This window comes from Calidris pugnax, unplaced genomic scaffold (assembly GCF_001431845.1).
Source record: "Calidris pugnax isolate Ruff unplaced genomic scaffold, ASM143184v1 scaffold24, whole genome shotgun sequence".
NCBI lineage: Eukaryota > Metazoa > Chordata > Aves > Charadriiformes > Scolopacidae > Calidris > Calidris pugnax.
The window spans coordinates 2,571,137-2,590,673 of NW_015090922.1; the positions used below are offsets into that span (position 1 = coordinate 2,571,137).

Below are 19,537 nucleotides of genomic sequence, written 5' to 3' on the forward strand. Positions count from 1 at the left end.
TCTGCCAACTCTGTCTTTATTTTTCTTTTTCCTTTAAAACAAAGTGTTATTTGAGATTTCAGTCTTACTACTTGCAATTTTCCTGCCCCAGTGAATATATTTAATAAGCTCTGAGGTTATGCTATTCAATGTGTTATAAATTAGATTGCTCACTAGGAGGATTACTTGAGTTGCTATATGTGGGAAGATTCTTCTGTAAACTAAGGATTTATTTATTTATTTATTTTAAAATACTCCTAAACATTATACAACAGTGTTTGTAGTTTCTAGAGGAAGTTTTAGGACATATATTGTAACAATCTGGTGTCTGGACTTAAATCTAGCAAAGCCAAATTTTCTGATCGTGAATTTTGGAAATGATACACGTATAGGATTAACCAACATTCCAAGAAATATTATCATGGAGGCAGTTGATTGTAGCATAGAAGTAGCAATAAACCTGATGACGTGTTGATGACGCAGGAACAGGGAGAGCCATAAGTCCAGCGCCTAATGCAGGGCTTGGCCTCTCCTGCTGGGAGTGGTCATGGAGATATTGGTGGCTCTCTCCTACGACGTGATTCAGCTCCAGGAGAGTGGATGTCTTGGAGAAACTGGAGAGCTGCAGATCCTAAAACTGCTGGAGTGAAATTTTAGCTCCAGTCCATACAAAATTTGAATTTTTGCTCTAAGATTATCTGGTGTGCTATTTGAACTAAAATGTCACTCCTTATTATTTGGGTACAGCAACTGCTTTCCTAGAGAGATTGTATCCCATACTTTGTTAGAATGAAACTTTTCTTTTGCTGCTTTTCGTTACTACTTGAATTTTGTATCACTTATTGTACTAGATAATTTAGAATTTAGTGGAGAGAATCTGGTGAAATATTTAAAGTAATAGCAAGTTGCAACCATTTTCTCTTTTTTTTTTTTTTTCTTTATTTATTCTGCTCCACTGAATGGAAAGATCAGCTGTAATGCAGTGCCTACATGCACATGGAACATACAAATTATTTTTCTGCTGTTCTGGCTATCGCTGGCAGGATGTATTTATGCTTTAAAGCATCATGTTTTTCTTTGCACAATATATTTCTCATTCCTTCTTAACATTCACTTTTAATTTACTGTAAATATCCAGGGAAAGTTTCTTGCTAACTGGAAAGAAGGGAGTCTGGAGAAGTTTCTTTATCTGAATGCTGTAAGCGCAGCCGTTTGAGACAAATAGTTTTGTTGCTGCTTTAATAGTTGTTTCTAAGCTTGGTTTTGCATGCTTTTTAAAATTTTTTTTAAACAAACAAGTAAGAAAAAATCTCAAGTAATAGGATTTACAGCAGCTAATCTTATATTTGTACACTGTCTAGACTTGACTTTCACAAAAATCCTACCTGTAATAAATAAGCTAAAATTATGTTTTTAATGAGTTAATCTTTCCACTTGCCCTCTCCCAGGTTCTGTGGCTCCCAGTGCGAAACCTTCCCTGTCTGCCACTGACTGGAGCAGTTCTAATGCAGACAATCATCTTGGTCAAGGATCAGCCTTAAATTCAGGAAAAGGAGTTGTGACTAGTGAAGGACAAGGTATGTTCTTACATGTTTGGCTAATGTTAAAATACAGAGAATCTAATTAATGACATTTGTCTCTTCTAAACGCCTCAGTAAATAGGTAGAATTCATTTGAGAGCACAAAACCTCCAAAGAACGCTGCCATATAAGCTTTAGTATGGTGTTGCAGGGTGGGTTGTTTGTTTGTTTTTAAAATAAAACAACAAAACCTCATTTCAGTATAAGCTTTAGTATGGTGTTGCAGAGTTGTTTGTTTTAAAATAAAACAACAAAACCTCATTTCAGGTGGTGGAGTAGATACCGATGCCTTTATACATGCTCCTCTTCCATTTGCAGTTTAGAGCATTTGGTGCAGGTAAATAGGTAGAATTCATTTGAGAGCACAAAACCTCCAAAGAACGCTGCCATATAAGCTTTAGTATGGTGTTGCAGGGTGGGTTGTTTGTTTGTTTTTAAAATAAAACAACAAAACCTCATTTCAGGTGGTGGAGTAGATACTGATGCCTTTATACATGCTCCTCTTCCATTTGCAGTTTAGAGCATTTGGTGCAGGGGTAGGATAGATATAAAAAAGCACCCCTTGAATATAGCAGAGAACAGGACTCCTACAATCGTCTCATTCCTTTTAAAAGTCACCCCTTGAATATTGCAGAGAACAGGACTCTTACTCCTACAATCGTCTCATTCCTTTTAAAAGTTTTCCTCCCTCTCTCTCTCTCCCAACAGCCGAAGGAGAAACTTTTTTACGAGACAAAGAGAAGAAAGTTCGTCCCTTCTCCATGTTTGATTCGGTGGAGCAGTCTGGGGGGCTGGGCACCCTCAGGAAGAACCAGAGCAGCGAAGATCTCCTGCGAGAAGCACAGGTATGTGGGAAGCCCGAACGACTGCATTCCATCTCAAAGGGGTTACTGCACAGCTTTCCAAATACTGCTCTTTGAAAAGCACCTACTTCTGCTTTTAAAAGATTACTTCCAAGGAAAAAAAGTCTTCTTTAGGCTTTTAATGGCTGTGTTGTTTGTGTGTATGCATATATGTTGGGGTTTTTTTCCCCAAAGATTCTATGCACAGAGTCATTTGCATGGGGTTTTTAAAATCATTTATGCACTTGCTTCGCTCTTTAATGGAGCAGTGTCCCTCAGGTGTGTGTTTACGGGAGGATTTCCCACTGAAATCTTGGCACAAGGGTGGGTTTGGATCAGGTGGGGCTGAAACAACTTGGAAGAGCTGGGGCTGACAGGCGCTCTGTTGGAAAACAAGCTTCTTGCCTGCAGATGCTCCTGAGTTCCTCAGCTCTCTCTAGAGAAGTTGCCGTGCCCTGCCATTGCTTGGTGTTTTAAACATCACTGGCACAGAAAGAGTTAAAGGGAATGGGTTCAAAGTATAAACAGTTATGAGGATAAAATGTTTCAAGTCCTTTCTTGGTGTTTCTAGGGATGTAAAGAGTGTTGCAGTAACAGCAGAAATGCTCGATACTGTATCGTTCTGTGAGAATCTTTTGACCCTCACAGCACAACTCCTAAAAGATGTTTTGCTGTTCAATGTTAATAAACTTTTCTTTGTATTTCAGACGGCCAATAAAAATGTAACAAAGGTACCGCCACCTGTCCCCACCAAACCAAAGCAGATAAACTTGCCTTACTTTGGTCAAGCCAGTCATCTGCAACCTCCTGATGCTAAACTGGATGGAAACCTGCAGAAGCTGCCTTTGGCTGTTGTGACCATGGGGAACAAACAAAAACCAACGGCACAGCAGCCTTCCCATCCTTCTCAGCAGATACAGCAGCGAATTTCCGTACCTCCCGCGGGTCCTTCCTCTACTCAGGACCAAATTCTTCCCTCCTCCAAACAGGAGAGTCCCCCAGCAGCAGCCGTGAGGCCTTTTACCCCTCAGCCCTCCAAAGAGACCTCGCTCCCGCCATTTCGAAAGCCTCAAACTGTGGCTGCGAGTTCAATCTACAGCATGTACACACAGCAGCAGACCCCCGGGAAGAACTTCCAGCAGGCCGTGCAGAGCGCCTTGACGAGGGCACAGACCAGGGGACCACACTTCCCAAGCGGTAAGTGTGTGGCCCTCTGCCTCTGCTGTCTTCAGAAACCTCAGATTTAGGTGCTTTTCCACCTGCGCTGTGGGTACAAAGCTGTTCCGCAGCAGAATTCAGCAGGTTCATGCAGCTGTAAGAGTCTTAGATGGATCTTCTGTGTTGTGTACCAGCATCAACAAAAAGTGCAGAATATCTGTCTTGTGTTTGCAAGAGAATCATAGAATCACAGACCGGTTTGGGTTGGAAGGGACCTTAAAGCTCATCCAGTTCCAACCCCCTGCCCTGGGCAGGGACACCTCCCACCAGACCAGGTTGCTCCAAGCCCCATCCAGCCTGGTCTTGAACCCCTCCAGGGATGGGGCAGCCACAGCTTCTCTGGGCAACCTGTTCCAGGGTATCACCGCCCTCACAGGGAAGAATTTCTTCCTGAGATCTCATCTAAATCTCCCCTGTTTCAGTTTAAAACCATTCCCCCTCATCCTATGGCTCCCCTCCCTCATCAAGAGTCCTTCCCCATCTCTCCTGTAGCCCCTTTAGGGACTGGAAGGGGCTCTAAGGTCTCCCTGGAGCCTTCTCTTCTCCAGGCTGAACACCCCCAACTCTCTCAGCCTGTCCTCACAGCAGAGGGGCTCCAGCCCTCTGGTAATGAATGGTAAACCTGGTTACTAGATCAGTTCTGTTCAGTTGATCTGCTGCTTTGCCTTCTGTAGGAGAATCAGGTTGTGTGTTCTTTTTAGACTCATTGATCAAATATTCACACTTGTTTTTCCCCCCACCCCTCTCTGAACTCCCCGCAGTGTATGGGAAGCCTGTGATGGCAGGAGCTGGGGTACAGAATCAGCTGCCGCAGACGGAGAACGTCTACTCAAACCTGCAAGGCAAGCCAGGGAGTCCCGAGCCCGAGATGGAAACGACGGCCTCCGCTCATGAGAATCACGAGCCGGAGCGAATACCCCGTCCCCTTAGCCCCACCAAACTGCTGCCTTTCTTATCCAATCCCTACCGCAACCAGAGCGATGCTGACCTGGAAGCCCTGCGGAAAAAGCTGTCCAACGCACCCAGGCCCCTGAAGAAGCGTAGCTCCATCACTGAGCCAGAAGGGCCTAATGGCCCCAATATTCAGAAGCTGTTGTATCAGAGGACCACTCTGGCCGCAATGGAGACTATCTCAGCTCCGTCACATCCCTCCAAACAGACGGCATCGGCTGCCAGTCCTGAAAGCCCAGCAGAAATCCCAAATCCTTATCTAACTCCGGAATCGGAGAAGGAAACAGCTGCTTCTGTGCCAGAGCCGGCCATTGCTGAGGAAGCAGAAACCACACCAGCAGATCCGAGCGAAGCTGTTCTTCCCTCCGCGGCCTTGGACACTGTACCCGAGGGAGTATCGGATGGTGATGAACTCACGCAGCCAAAAATGGAAGAACCCAGCCTAGAAGCTTCACTGCCACTGGAGGTGTACATGGAGGAGTATCCTCCGTACCCACCACCTCCCTATCCATCAGGGGAACCGGAGAGTCTGGGAGAGGACTCATTCAGCATGAGGCCTCCTGAAGTCACGGGACAGTTTTCCTTGCCTCCTGTAAGTATTAGCCTACAGCTTGGGTGCCCTGTCGATAAGTCATCTCATGCTCTGCCATAAATCCTGTATTGTAGAGTTTAAGCAGATGTGGGAGAACAGTCACACAAATAGCCTAGAAGTCTCTCAGAGAAGAATCTGTTCCGTTTGTGCAACGCTCTTATCTCCAGGGTGAATGATGGGAATAAAAAGTCTCCATTGTCTCTAGAATTAATGACATGAGGAAAAGTTACTATTTGTGTATCAAATTCCATTTGAAAACTCTTCTGGGCTGGAAAGAACATTCCTTAGAGAAGTCTGCCAACTACATTCAAACTATACTTCCTTCTTAAGAGAAATTAAAGCTTTTTTTTTTTTTTTTTGAGGCATAGTTACAGATTTCACAAACATTTCCTCCTATTGCTGATACAAAACAGAAACTAATTATCTTAATTCTAGATTGCATTTATCTGAAAGTGCCTTGCTTAAAAAACACGGAGAAACAGACTTCTTTTAGTTTCTGCTTTAAAAACTCGTTTGTAGACATCAACTACTTGCATTTCTTCTACTGAAGAATTTCTGAATTTCTCTTTAGAACGTGCTTTAACATCAGTCAGTTCTTAAATTGCATCAAAATGCAAAATCCTCTTTGGATTGAGGGTGGGCAGTGTTTTACCACTTTGGGAAGTTTGTGGGCCTGGTACGGCATTATCTCACTGCTGTAGAACAGAAACACTTACTGCTTTCGGTTCCCCAAAGAGTTTCTGTTAAAACCTATCATGAATGGAATTCTAATAACCTGATACATTAAAGTGTTTTTTTCCTCTGTTGCTTCAGTGCAGAGGAGTTAAAAGCTTTAAATGTGCTCTTTAACCTTGCAATTTCTGCACGGAATAGTCATTGCATGTTTTGTGCTTTAAAGGCTTTGTCCTTGCTCCCTGTTACAAGGAAAGTTGAGTGGTAGGATTTCCTAGATTGTATGAACTCGTTTCTGGTGGGTTTTGTAATAATTGTGCTGTGATGGGAATAAACCAGCCCAACTTCTTGATTTCATATTTAAATACTTGGGTTGTGCTGACAGGCTCTTTCTTTAAAAAGCCTGAACTTTTTGATATTATGTATAAACCAACAGGCAAAAGAGTTTTTTCTGGGAATCTCTTCGTATACATCTTATCTTTACACATTTGCTCTTGCAAAAGATGAGTCATTTCTATTCATCTTTGCTTGGGCATCTGTCAGAGATTTACATACCCCTATGAATAGTGTTTATTGCTGCTGCCCAGGCAGCTGGGGAGAGCACTGAGCTCATGCTGGCCTGTGCTCTTAACGGAGAGACTACAAACCCAGCTATAGAAATACTTGCTTTCCAGTATCACTGGGAGCATGTAAAGCCTTTCTTCACTTGGTCCTATATCCTTTCCAAACCCATTTGCCATAACTGTTTATGTTCCTGCTAACCTCAGCTAAGTTCAGGAAAATGTTAGGAGTTTAACATCAGGGCTTAAAAAGTAGTGTACTTCATGGGGTGTGCTACTTGGTTTGTGCAAAAGATGAGTCATTTCTATTCATCTTTGCTTGGGCATCTGTCAGAGATTTACATACCCCTATGAATAGTGTTTATTGCTGCTGCCCAGGCAGCTGGGGAGAGCACTGAGCTCATGCTGGCCTGTGCTCTTAACGGAGAGACTACAAACCCAGCTATAGAAATACTTGCTTTCCAGTATCACTGGGAGCATGTAAAGCCTTTCTTCACTTGGTCCTATATCCTTTCCAAACCCATTTGCCATAACTGTTTATGTTCCTGCTAACCTCAGCTAAGTTCAGGAAAATGTTAGGAGTTTAACATCAGGGCTTAAAAAGTAGTGTACTTCATGGGGTGTGCTACTTGGTTTGCGTCACAGCTTGGAGCCCTAATGCCAAAAAGGTCTGAATAATTAAAAAAAATATATATATTAAAATTGCATTCCTTCCAGATCTTCAGGGATTTGGGAGTTTTATTATTTTGTTGATGTGTTTGATCAAGGTGGCTACTGTATTTGAGTTGAACAGTGACCTTGTCCAGAGATAAGGGCAGAGATGTTTCATAACATGCCTAACCTGTGTCGTAACGTGTTGGGGAATTGGTAGAAAATAGTCTAAATTTAATATTAAACAGTGAGTTAAATGGTCATTTCTGCTGTTGTTCCTGAATAAGCAATCCTATATTCTTGTTCTTCCTGGGGGAAAACCACCTGTAACTTGTTTTGCCTTTTCACAGGGGAAGAGGACGAACTTGCGCAAAACCGGCTCGGAGAGAATTGGGCACGGGATGAGAGTGAAATTCAATCCCCTCGCGTTGCTCCTGGATTCATCCTTGGAGGGGGAGTTTGACCTCGTGCAGAGAATAATCTATGAGGTATAAATGCTAACTTGATAGAGAAGGAATAGTGATCCTGGTTCAAACTGGGAAGTCACAGCTTTTGTGGACTGGGGAAGCTGAAATAATAGTGCACAGCCTAGATCTGCCCTTGAGGAGATAAGTCCTAAGGGGACAGGGCCACTTGGAAGCTGATTTTAAGTGTGTTAAATCCACACTAGGCATTTAGCATCGAGACTATAATTAGCAGGACAACATTTTCCTCATTTCTTAGGGGATGACACACTACATATCTGGGGGGTGGGTCATTGATATGACAGATAATTTGAGAAGTAAAATCCACATGAATTTTGCTTGCAGTTAAATAGGTAAATATGAGAAATTTGTTATAAATGCATTTACTAAGTTATTGAGATATTATTTCTGTGAACCCCTTCAGGTTCTCACTGATAAAAGGAGGCTGCAAGCTTATACACGAGTCTTCTTGTAAGACTGGTTACTGCTGTAGTTTTCTGCCTGTTGGTCATGTCCTTCGTAGGCTCAAAATCTTATTTAAGACTAAGAAAAAGCTCAGGTTTATACGCGAAGAGGTGTTTGTCATAGAGAGTCTGATCAGAATGCAAATGGCTCCTTCTCTGGCTGACCAGGTTGAAGACCCGAGCATGCCCAACGACGAAGGGATCACTGCCCTGCACAACGCCGTGTGCGCCGGACACACGGAAATCGTCAAGTTCCTGGTGCAGTTTGGGGTGAACGTGAACGCTGCAGACAGCGACGGATGGTAAAGGCTTCTTTCTTTAGTGGTACCTCACAGATGCTCTCCACCAGAGAGCTGGGGCTCGGGGGCTGCCCGGGGATTGCTCCCATAGAGCTGGAAATGACTTTTCCACAGCAGAACAACAGCAGGTCTCCGTGAGGCATGGCAGGAGAACACACAGAGGAGAAAGCAGGCAAATTATGTTAATTTTCCCTATGTGGAAAAAGTGTGTCTGAGGCCCAATAGGGTGGATACAGTTGTCAGGAAATTGCCCTCTTTCTCTGAGATATTGAGGATGGTTTATGCATAACGAGCTGTTTGCTGGAATTCCCAGTGTCCTCTGAAACAGCCTGTAGCTCACATGCGCAGTCTCTGCCCTCCAGACTCTTCTCGGTTCTTTGTCCAGTGCTTGGACAACTTAAAAACAAGACAAAGCAGAAAACCACAACCTCTAAACTAGGTTTGTGACTGATAAGGGGTTACAAATCCCTTTTAAGGTAGCTGGGGAGCTCATTTACCAAATGCTAGGGGAAGGGGGCAGTGATTTTACTACTATTTCTGCCTGTAACAAAAGTATCTAAGGCCCAAGACTGAATAAAGATACTTGTTGTCCCTCAGCCTCAGCAGTTGTCCACTGAATTTCACTGAATTTCACTGAATTTTTTAGAGTTGGAAGGGACCATAGAGATCATCTAGTCCAACTCCCCAGTCTAGTCCCCATTACCTGCACTTGTCACCAAGGCAGGTCTTCAAGTAATTATCTAGATTGTAAGAGGCATGATGTCAGGAGGATTTCTAGGTGTTTTTTTTTAAATGTTGATTTATCTTTTTTATTTTTATTGCTTTAATCAATGTTCTTAAAATGTTAATGGATTCTAAAAAGGTAGGATAACTAGAGATCCATGTGGAAACCCAGCTTTAGGGCTCAAGCAGCTCTTGGTAACTCCCATTATCTGTGAAAAGCAATTGCTCTCCACATCCTGGGTTAAAGTGCTTGTGGTGGGAAGCCTTCAGAGATGCAGTCCCAGCTGCTGGAGGTCACACACCGAAGCGGTTTGCCCCTAGGAGTCTGGGAGTGATAAAAGTAACATCTCCTCTTCTTCCTCTTGGCTTGTAGGACCCCCTTGCACTGCGCAGCATCTTGCAACAACGTGCAGGTGTGCAAGTTCCTGGTGGAGTCGGGCGCAGCCGTGTTCGCCATGACCTACAGCGACATGCAGACGGCTGCGGACAAGTGTGAGGAAATGGAGGAGGGCTACACCCAGTGCTCCCAGTTCTTGTATGGTAAGTGATGGTAACGGAGTTCTGGAACCTTCCAGGGACTCACCTGCTGCTTTTGGCTGTGGTTTTGGATGAGGAGGGGTTAAGTTGCACACTTGGGTTGTGTGGCCCTGCCTCTCATGGAAAGAGAGAGGTTTTAGCCAGCTTCTTGTCAGAGAACGAGGTCCATCGAGACTTAACTTCATAATATTGATCTCAGAGAAGATCTGAGCAACAAAATATTGCCCTACATTAAAAAGCTTGAACTGAGTTAAAAGTGTGCATCCAGAAATATGTTGGTGTGAGGTGATAATTAGGTGGATCTTACTGCGTCAGTACTTTTCTGCATAAAAGCCAGGTGGTGTGGGTATCTCAGGCAGTTCCTATCTGCTGCCTCCTGTCTGTAAATGAGGAACATTTCCTAGTGTGCATTTCAGACCCAAGAAAGGGACTGCAAAGTTTCTGCCTTAATGGAGCTTAGTAGACACTGAAATTGACTTTCTTTTTGGCTCTTCTCTCACATGTAAAAAAAAGCCAAAACAACTTTAAATTTAGACATTATTCAAGTAGTACGACTACAGGGAAACTGTCCTTTTTAATGGAGAGGATGAATTCCCCAAGGGTGTGATGAGCATTAGTCAATGAGGTTTTAAATTACTTTACTTGTGTGTTTTGTATGTAATGAGGTTTTAAATTACTTTTCTGTATGTTTTGTATGTGGTGTTTTGTCCTCTGGCAGCGACCAGCTGGAGTGTCATCTATCTGTAAGAGGTTAGAATAGGCCTTGAGAGATTTCTTTCAGGAATTTGTCCAATTCTTTAAATTCAGGTAAACAGCCCATAAGATCCTGTGGGAAGGAGATCCATGGCTTTATTATGTACAGTATGAAGAAACACATTCCTTTTGTTTGTGACGCTTTATGCTTTACTGCATAAAAGCCAGGGTGGTGTGGGTATCTCAGGCAGTTCCTATCTTCTGCCTCCTGTCTGTAAATGAGGAACATTTCCTAGTGTGCATTTCAGACCCAAGAAAGGGACTGCAAAGTTTCTGCCTTAATGGAGCTTAGTAGACACTGAAATTGACTTTCTTTTTGGCTCTTCTCTCACATGTAAAAAAAAGCCAAAACAACTTTAAATTTAGACATTATTCAAGTAGTACGACTACAGGGAAACTGTCCTTTTTAATGGAGAGGATGAATTCCCCAAGGGTGTGATGAGCATTAGTCAATGAGGTTTTAAATTACTTTACTTGTGTGTTTTGTATGTAATGAGGTTTTAAATTACTTTTCTGTATGTTTTGTATGTGGTGTTTTGTCCTCTGGCAGCGACCAGCTGGAGTGTCATCTATCTGTAAGAGGTTAGAATAGGCCTTGAGAGATTTCTTTCAGGAATTTGTCCAATTCTTTAAATTCAGGTAAACAGCCCATAAGATCCTGTGGGAAGGAGATCCATGGCTTTATTATGTACAGTATGAAGAAACACATTCCTTTTGTTTGTGAGGTTTCTTGGACCCACCCTCTGGTCTCGCTCACTGAAAATACTTTCCGTTTTTGTTGGGTTCAGGATTTTTTTGTGCGTTATGAGATAGTTCTTAACAGGTCCTGAGAGGTCTGTAAGGCTTTGGTTATTGCCAGCTTTTCCAGACTGAAGCCACTGACAGTAAGGTGTCCCTTGATACGCTGGCTGTTCAGCTATCAAATCTCCATATTGTTCCATTAGGGATTAATCCTGATGCTAAGACTATTTCCAGTTGCTTATAGCTATAGTAAGAAATTAATTCACTGGCTAAAGCTGTTTCTTGCTGTAAAAGAAGTTTGGGGATGTGTATCTGGTTCCAGAAGAGATACTGCATTAAAACCTGTCAGGTGAGAAACCTCGGTGTAATTCAGTGATTTACCTAATCCCTTTTTGTTGTATGTGATGCACAATATTGAATAATACCAACAAGTGTGTTTAAATATAACCCCTAGTCCTTTAGCATCGATTAAATGACAAGTCTTACGCTGCTCAAGTGTGTCATTTTTCCACATTCTCAGTTTTGATGCCTGTGCTGTCTCTGGGAGGATGTTTGTGCTGCTGCCCTGGAGTGAGTGTTAACACTTTTCTTTAGGAGACCAGGTCCGTTGTGCCAATCTTCTCTGTGTCTGCTTTGATGTTCAGGGCTCACTCTTTACCTTCCACACGCATTGGAAGGAATTTAGTTTAATGTGATGAGCTGGCATGCAGGGATAAAGAGTGTGATTTGAGCAGATACTTACTTTAGCAGACGTAGGTAAGAAGCTTATGCAATAGGTAAACGATGGAAAGGGAAACGACAGGTTTTGCAGTAGGATGTGCAATGTACTCTTTGCTCCTGGCCATGGCAAAGCCAAACAAAAAAACCCCTGTAGGATTCAGTATTTTAAAATGGAATAATTACCCAAGGGAAAGTTCATGTAACACTTGATTAAGATACCTTTTCTGGTTTGCTGATTAAAAGCTGAGGAATGTGTACAGAAAGAATAGTATTTCATCTTTGGCTACAGGTGTTAACATGAGCAAATTCTTAATAAGGTCTGTGAGGCACGTGCATGGACTCCAAAACTCCTTGGCCCAGAAGCAATTTAACAATTTAATTCATTTCTGAATTCAGTCTTTTTTTAAAAAAAATATAATTAACATAGTGACAGCAATTAAGTGCTGAGCTAAGTCTTTGAGTTAAGTGAAAGCAGGCAAATCTTTCAGGTATAGGTCTGAGATACAATTTGTTTTAAAGTTTGGAATTCATGTAGCACGGGTGGCAAATTAACATCTCAAGCATCAGTGTGACCAACACAAACAGGTATTGCAATTTCCCTTTGACAGAGGGATTACTGAGGAATTTGGAGCACAAACAAGTGTTTCTTGCTTGTCACTTTAACGTAGGAAGTGCGAACACTGGCACAAAAATACAACCTTTATCAATCAGTGCTTTTCTCCCCATTTACCTCATTTTTTGAACACCTGTAAGGAAGGAATCTGCTGTGGGAAGGGCTAACTTCATAACGCCACCTTTTTTTCTATTTTGTAACATTTTTTTGAGCTGCTCTGTGTTTTTACTGTTGCAGGAGTCCAGGAGAAAATGGGGATAATGAACAAAGGAGTGATTTATGGACTGTGGGATTACGAGGCTCAGAACGATGACGAGCTCTCCATGAAGGAGGGGGACTGCATGACCATCCTGCGCCGGGAGGATGAAGATGAGATCGAGTGGTGGTGGGCACGGCTGAACGACAAGGAAGGCTACGTTCCCCGCAACCTGCTAGGGGTGAGTCCTCCATATTTCCAAAGTCACAGCATTATTCTCATACCTCTAACACTAACCTTGTCTCACCACCTTAGAAACAAAAAAACCCCCACCTTTTATCTGAACATGCCGTGTGTGTAAGGCTTTGTTGAGCTTGTGAACAGAACTGGGGTTCCCCTCTCTTAGAAAGTGATAACGTGGGCACAGAGCACCTTAAGAACTGCAACTTGTATGAAGAATGAGTCACAAGTCCTCCCTGTCTGGGTGTACACAGTGCACCTTGTGATCCCAGATGGTTTCACAGAGTTTTAGGCCAAACGCTCTAAAATTCCATGGTTATCTCTTTTTCTAGTGTTGAAAAAGAGGTCTCATTGCCAAATAAAGGCAGACCTTTTTCTCCTCTGCTCTTTAAGTAATATCTAGCTATATGTCAAAGGCCTTAAATTAATGGCCTTATATCATCTTATGCTCTCCCTCTTTTATTAAAAGCAACTATGTACAAATAATAGATATTTTCAGTTATGTCCCCACACTTCTCCTCAGGGCTGAGTTGCTAGAAAACTACAGCAGATGGACACATGTATAAAAATTCCATTAAGCTTTTTTTCTACATACCCAGTTGCCCGACTGCTGGAGATGAGAGGTTCTGCCAGCGCTAAAGATTAACCGCTGTGAATTTCAGCTGATTGATGTATGATGCTTGAAAGGCTGAACCTCCTTCCTCATGCAGATAATCCTTACCCTTAAACTGGTTACATTTTGCAGAGTGACTGTATCTAACACAAAATCAGTTTTCATTTCTGTATCTCTTTCAGGTCAGGCCTCCCCCCAGTGTCCTGTAACATTCTCCCTGGCCATAGTGCTTCTCCTTAGGTTTTTCCCTTCCCAATGTAAGCATTTCTAAATTGAAAGCAAGTATCAGTTCTGCACAACATCAAGAAAGGCCAGAAATGGCAGGTTTTTTACACAAAAAGTATCAGAACCTTGGGGGGAAACTACCCCAGCCCAGTAGGAGCTGTTACACTCCTGTGGCTGGTCAGTTGTACCAAAAGCTTCTGTGGTTATTCTCAAAAGCAATTACTGGACTCTTAATATAGCAGCCGAAATCTAGGCTAAGATATTCAGCAGAGGAAAATGTTTGGTAGCTTGATACATTCTATATTAAGTTGTATTTTTATCACAGCTGCTTTATCCTTTTGCAGTTAGGGGCACTGAATGAAAGCAAGGATGAAATTATCTGCACCACTGCTCTACCCTTCTGACTCACTGGCTCCCTAAGCAGTCAGAGCTCTAAAGCTGAATGCAAATAAGATAATACTGTCAAAATACTGATTTCTTCAGGAAAACTTTAGCTGAAAAACGCCTAGGATGTAATGTAGACACGCGTTGCTGTTTACAGCACGGAGGATTCATCTTTCCTAATTGTATGAAGTGTGTCCTTCTATTTTTCTGTGCCAGTAGCGGTGCTTTGCAGAACAGTAGCTGTTCCCAAAGCTGGTCCCCTTTGCAAGGGGGAGCCAAGAGTCTCCTCACTGATGTGTGGAGCCCTGTCCCATCACTCCTCACCCTGCAGCTGTGGCAGCCTCTGTACCTCCATGTGCGTAGCCAGAATGGGTGAATAACACGTACTTCAAGGGCCAGGGGGGCAGCTACTCGCCTACTGCTGGGCAGTGGAGGTCCTTTAACTGGCCACCCACTAGCCACTGGCTGAAGCACAGCTCCTGCTGCTCCACAGTTCCTATGCAGCCAGATGTTTCCAGCTTGCCCAAAGCTTTAGATCTGTAAAGGCTGAGAGACATTCAGAGAGAGAGAAAGCAAAACAGACTTTAATACCTCTCTACTTCCTTTCTAAAACAGGGGAAAATCCCACAGTTCACTAAACACAAAAGTCTCTTGACTTAGAAAGCCACATGCTTTTCCTCGCCCACCCATCTGGGCAGAGCTGAAGTACTGAATGCCATGCTTGACAGTGCCTGCCTTTTGTACTGTCATGGTTAGTATTTTTTAAACTTGTCTAAGAAATGCCAAATTTTTATTCATTAGTGCTCTGGGTGTTTTCTAGAATGATGCTTTTGCTACTAGAGATTACATTAGAATTGTAGCACAAAAGAGACGTATCTTTTTTTTTTTTAAAAAGGTAACCTTCTAAAGCACTATAATTTTAAATCTTGTTTCTCTTTTACCCTCAGCTGTATCCAAGGATTAAACCTAGACAAAGAAGCTTGGCATGAAATAGTACAGAAGCCAGATTCTTGAAGTACTAATCATGGATGACTTACAAGAAAAAAAAAAAATATTCATTTTGTGTTGGTTCCAATATCATGAGACTTATTTCAATGACAATGTAATTTGAAAGCTATGAAGAATGTGCTTTGAAAACAAATGAAGGATTGATGCATTAGCAAATGGATGAGGGCATTCAACAAGATGAAATAATGCTTACAAGCAAATGAAATTCTGCTGCCTTCGGTCTAAGCCAGCCATTATGTTCAAGTACCCGCTCTGATTTCTTCAAACACGGCAGAAAAGAATTTCACATTTTTTCTGCATTAAATCCAAGGACCTTTTCAATTTACCATTGAAGGAATCATCACGAAACAGATAATTTGGCTCTGTCCAAATTTATCCCGAGGCTTTTTCCAGCTGGGAGAAACAAAAAGAAATTACGTGCACAGCACCCAAATGCTTAGTGCTGGGAGCAGGAGGTTTGCTGGAGCTAAACCGAAGTGTCTGAACAGTGACAACCACGTGACCAATCCATTAAGCAATAACTTTAAAAAAATGCTGTAGCATCTTAGAAATTCTGTGTATCTGAAACATTATGTGCTGTAACAGACAATGTAGTTTTAGATTCCTCTTTTTACAAAGAGCCTCATGTATTTATTGTATTTTGTACTTTGAAAACTAAATGTAGAAACTTTCTGTAGACCTTGACAACTTACTTGTTTTTACTTGACTGTGATACCATTAAACTTCTCTCTCCTCTTAAGCTTTAACTCTGGCTATTTTAGTGTCATGTTTTTATTAGATCATCTGAAAATGGTAACGGTAAGACACACTGCAGTTCTACATTATGCTGATACTCATCTACTTTCTATATTAAATTGTACCCTCCTCTCCAGTTTGTTCAAGACAGTCTTTCTGCACTTAAAATTAAGCCAAATCTGGTAGTTGCATATAACCTTTGTTAACCATAAAAGCTAAAGGACATAGTTAAAAATCCTTGTTACAAGTATTTTCCGAAGTCTTTCCCATGGATCTATCCTTTGTATCTATTCAGGAATAATCATTTGATGATGAACATTATCAAACAGAGAGGATCAAATCTTTCCTTAAGGTTATTTAGGAAGTGTCTTACCTTTCAGGCTCCTGTTTTCCTCCTCGGTGAGTCCTTTCTGCTGTCTGTTCGTAGGAAGGAGGAAACAATTCTTCAGGTAGATTAAGTCAGCAGAAGTGAGAACTCCTTCACAGCCTCCTGATTTTAATAGGTTGGGTATGGGGTATATAGTATCATACATAAATATATAAATATATATATAGCTCTGAGATGATCCATCTCTAAGAAAAAAATGTGCTTATTGGCAGAAGGAATAACTTTCTTACAAACTTTATTTCTACTGTTTTTATTTAAATACTGTCTTGTATTTCAAAGGAAGATAAATAAGATCTAGGAAATCAAGATTCCACCCGAGAGCTCTCTCTTGGAAGACTCTGGTTGTCACAGCCTCCTGTTATGGGCACATCAACGGTCAGGATGGAAAGACATGTCTTAAAAAAGAATAATATTTAACTAGAGACCCGTATCTTACCTAAACACCTGCAACACCATCCCTTTTCTAGCTGCAAATACGCAGGATGGGGCGGAGTTGTCATTCAACAAGCCAGACTGTCAAGCAATAATGAACTTTCTTCCAGAAATCATGTAAAACGCCATAAATACAAAGATATTAGCAAAGCAATATTTTCAAAAGTTACTCTGAGGATTTCTATTAAATCAAAGCCTTTGTACAGAGGATATATAGTAGTAGATAAAGACTGTCAGACCCATAAATATGAGGTTGCAGCATCTTCTGTTGTTGCAGTAGAACACTGTCCTCCTTATAACTGTGTGCAAAATTTGCCATGCATAAGTTAAGGCACATTCACGTTAGGATATTACTTGTGTGTTTGCTTGATTATCTTCACCTGATCTTGCTCTTTTTGAGGCAGCTTGAGCTGAGGTCAGTGGCTCAAATGACAGTAAAGCACAGCCACTGTAATGAGAGAAGGTTAAAGTTAGTAAAAATACCTGTAGCAACTACACATTTCCTGTTTCTAGCACGAGGAGGAAAAGTCTATTGTTACAGAAGTAATTTTAGGATTTTTCCTGAATGATTTAAATTTGTATCTCATTTAAGTCAGAGGAGTTTTGGGACGATTTGCACATTCCTCCTTTAGGTCCAGAAATAAGTTACATTGAGCTAATAAGCACGTTGAGCACGTGTAGGAGGGTGGTTTTCTCCCAACTTAGTCTTTTATACAGGGTGGACATGGTCACTGCCACGAGTCACTGCTGCACCTACAGGTTACCCTGCTGTGGGCCAAAAGGCAGGGAAGAAGCCTGGATAGATGTCAGCCAAAATAACAGAATAATAGCCACATTTTTTAAAAAAGGCTAAGACTACTTGTAAATACACATTATAGAAATCAAGCATTTACGCATGAATACATGAATCCTCCAGAATCAATCAGGATGGAGCAGGACACTCTCTACTGTTAGGCCCTTCCTCCACCCCACCCCCCCAAAAAAATAAAATTAAACCCAAGTATTTTAGATACAAATGAACTTACATTAACAAGGTTCAATTCGATTGTTCCAGTTTTCTCAGTATCCAGTTTTCTAAACATTTCTGTGGCAGGAGAGAGACAAAAGATAAGGATGAATACAGCAACTAACTCGAAAGCCTTCCTCTTCCTCCTGCTTCAGGATCAAAGAGGAATTAAGTCCCAAAGGCTAAAATTTGACAACAGTCTACACCCCAAACCAGAAAGGGCCACACTAAAGTCATTGCATGCTCATATACAAGAGCAAGACTGAGCATTTTTAATAGTTCAGTCTGTAGTATTAACACTCTTTGTCAATCTATAAATGTTTTGATTGATTTTTTTGTTTTTAAATCAACATTTAATTGTTTGTGTGGAGTGCCTGGCTCCTGTTGAGCAGCCTGGCCTACAAGGCTGATTCCTCGCTCCAGGAGGAGCACGCTGCCAGAGTTCCCAGATTTATAACTCAGCTCTGAAGCTGCTTTGGTTCAGTACAAAAGTTTTCCAAGTAACTTATCCTGGACTTAAAAACACAAAGCAACAGGGTGGGGCTGGTTATTCAGCATGTACTCACTGAACAAGGTCTCCAGCCGAATCAGACACCGCACAAAGTTATCGAAGTCAATGATGAGGTCTTCATCAGCAAAACGGGCCACAATGATTTGATGTAACTGGCAGTTCAGTTTGAACCCTAAAAATACAACATCAAGGATTCAAAAAAGAAGAAAAAAAATATGCAAAAAAGCTCCAACCAAGAAAAAAACCCCAAGCTTACACAGTACCAGGAATTCCGTTAGCTACTTTTGATTAAATTAACAAATTTCAAGAGCATTTACTCCATTTTGAAAACTCCCAACAACCCCTTCTGTACTTGAGAGTGATTTAGAGCTGTGAGGAGGTCACACGCATTGTTCTGCTGTGTGTGCTCCCCTTTCCCTGGGCAATGAGGTGGCCACCAGACTCACCTCCCCTAGATCTGAGATGAAGCAGTGGCTTTGTGTGAGCAAATAGGTCTATGTTTCCACAAAGCACCTAAATTTTGGGACGAGAAGAAACGCTGCCTCATCTTAGGCGGTGACAGGAGGGGAAAGTTCCAGGGAGCCCAAATGCTGACAGTGAGGTGAAGATCTATAAGTTAATTTGAGATGGTATGGGTCTGTGATCCCCATCTCACTCACTGTCATAACCCAGATGTGCTTTTCAGCAATTGCCAGGAGCAAACTGACTCTCCTTTTCGCTCTCTTGGGAGCATCACCCCTTGGTCAAGCTGCTTCCATTCCCTCTTCTACAGGCTTATGCCAAACCCACGTTTACCCAGAGAGAGACTCATGGAAAGGTGAGGGTTACACCAAAGATGCTGTTCCAAAACCAGAACGTTACAGTTATTTGTGCTACAGAAGCTGCTGGTCACCAAACAAAACAACTGCAAACCCACGGCTCCTTTGAGAAAGGCAAGAGCCCAGGCTGAGCATCTGGATTTAATAGATGCCTTTTGTCAGCTCCAGGAATACAGGAATTTTTCATCTTACAAGTGACAGACAGGAGACTAGTGAGTATCCATCAACCCTGCTCGAAACAGATATAACCCTACAAGGAGACAGAGCGATGTAAATACCTGCTGCTTCCAGCGCTCTCCTCATCTCGTAGGAGTTCATGGTACCAGACTGATCCACATCAATTTCCCTGTAAATCTTCTGCAGAACACAAAACGCCAAAGTTAAAACTTGTCAGTAATTCAGAGCGTGTTTTCGGCTTTTGGCAGAAGTCAAACACTTTGAAATGCAGCTCGCGTGTGTCCTTAGGAGCATTTGCAACCTTGGTCTGAAGGACTAGGTGCTTATCCCCAAATTTGTCTAAAAAGCAGCTTTGGGAAGTCTTTTTAATGCTGCAGCCAGAGTGGATAAAGACTCGAGAGAAGTCCTGGAACCCTGAGCTGGAGCGGGAAGTCCCTGCTTTGGG

The 19,537-nt window shown here is 42.1% G+C and overlaps 2 protein-coding genes across 2 annotated transcripts in view; one reads left to right on the forward strand and one right to left on the reverse strand.

The window, feature by feature from the left end:
* Positions 1-15,771, forward strand: part of TP53BP2 (tumor protein p53 binding protein 2) — a 53,760-nt gene extending 37,989 nt beyond the window's left edge. Inside the window, exons 10-18 of the mRNA XM_014950655.1 lie at positions 1,428-1,556; positions 2,268-2,404; positions 3,109-3,598; positions 4,381-5,162; positions 7,396-7,533; positions 8,142-8,275; positions 9,369-9,535; positions 12,597-12,796; positions 14,965-15,771. Coding sequence (XP_014806141.1) covers positions 1,428-1,556; positions 2,268-2,404; positions 3,109-3,598; positions 4,381-5,162; positions 7,396-7,533; positions 8,142-8,275; positions 9,369-9,535; positions 12,597-12,796; positions 14,965-15,006 — 2,219 coding nt within the window. The 3' untranslated portion in view covers positions 15,007-15,771. The remainder of the gene's footprint in view (positions 1-1,427; positions 1,557-2,267; positions 2,405-3,108; positions 3,599-4,380; positions 5,163-7,395; positions 7,534-8,141; positions 8,276-9,368; positions 9,536-12,596; positions 12,797-14,964) is intronic.
* A 595-nt stretch (positions 15,772-16,366) lies between these two features.
* CAPN2 (calpain 2, (m/II) large subunit) overlaps positions 16,367-19,537 on the reverse strand; it is a gene marked incomplete at its 5' end in the record, with an annotated part of 28,040 nt that continues 24,869 nt past the window's right edge. The window contains 4 exons of the mRNA XM_014950464.1: positions 16,367-17,028; positions 17,606-17,664; positions 18,153-18,269; positions 19,194-19,272. Coding sequence (XP_014805950.1) covers positions 17,005-17,028; positions 17,606-17,664; positions 18,153-18,269; positions 19,194-19,272 — 279 coding nt within the window. The remainder of the gene's footprint in view (positions 17,029-17,605; positions 17,665-18,152; positions 18,270-19,193; positions 19,273-19,537) is intronic.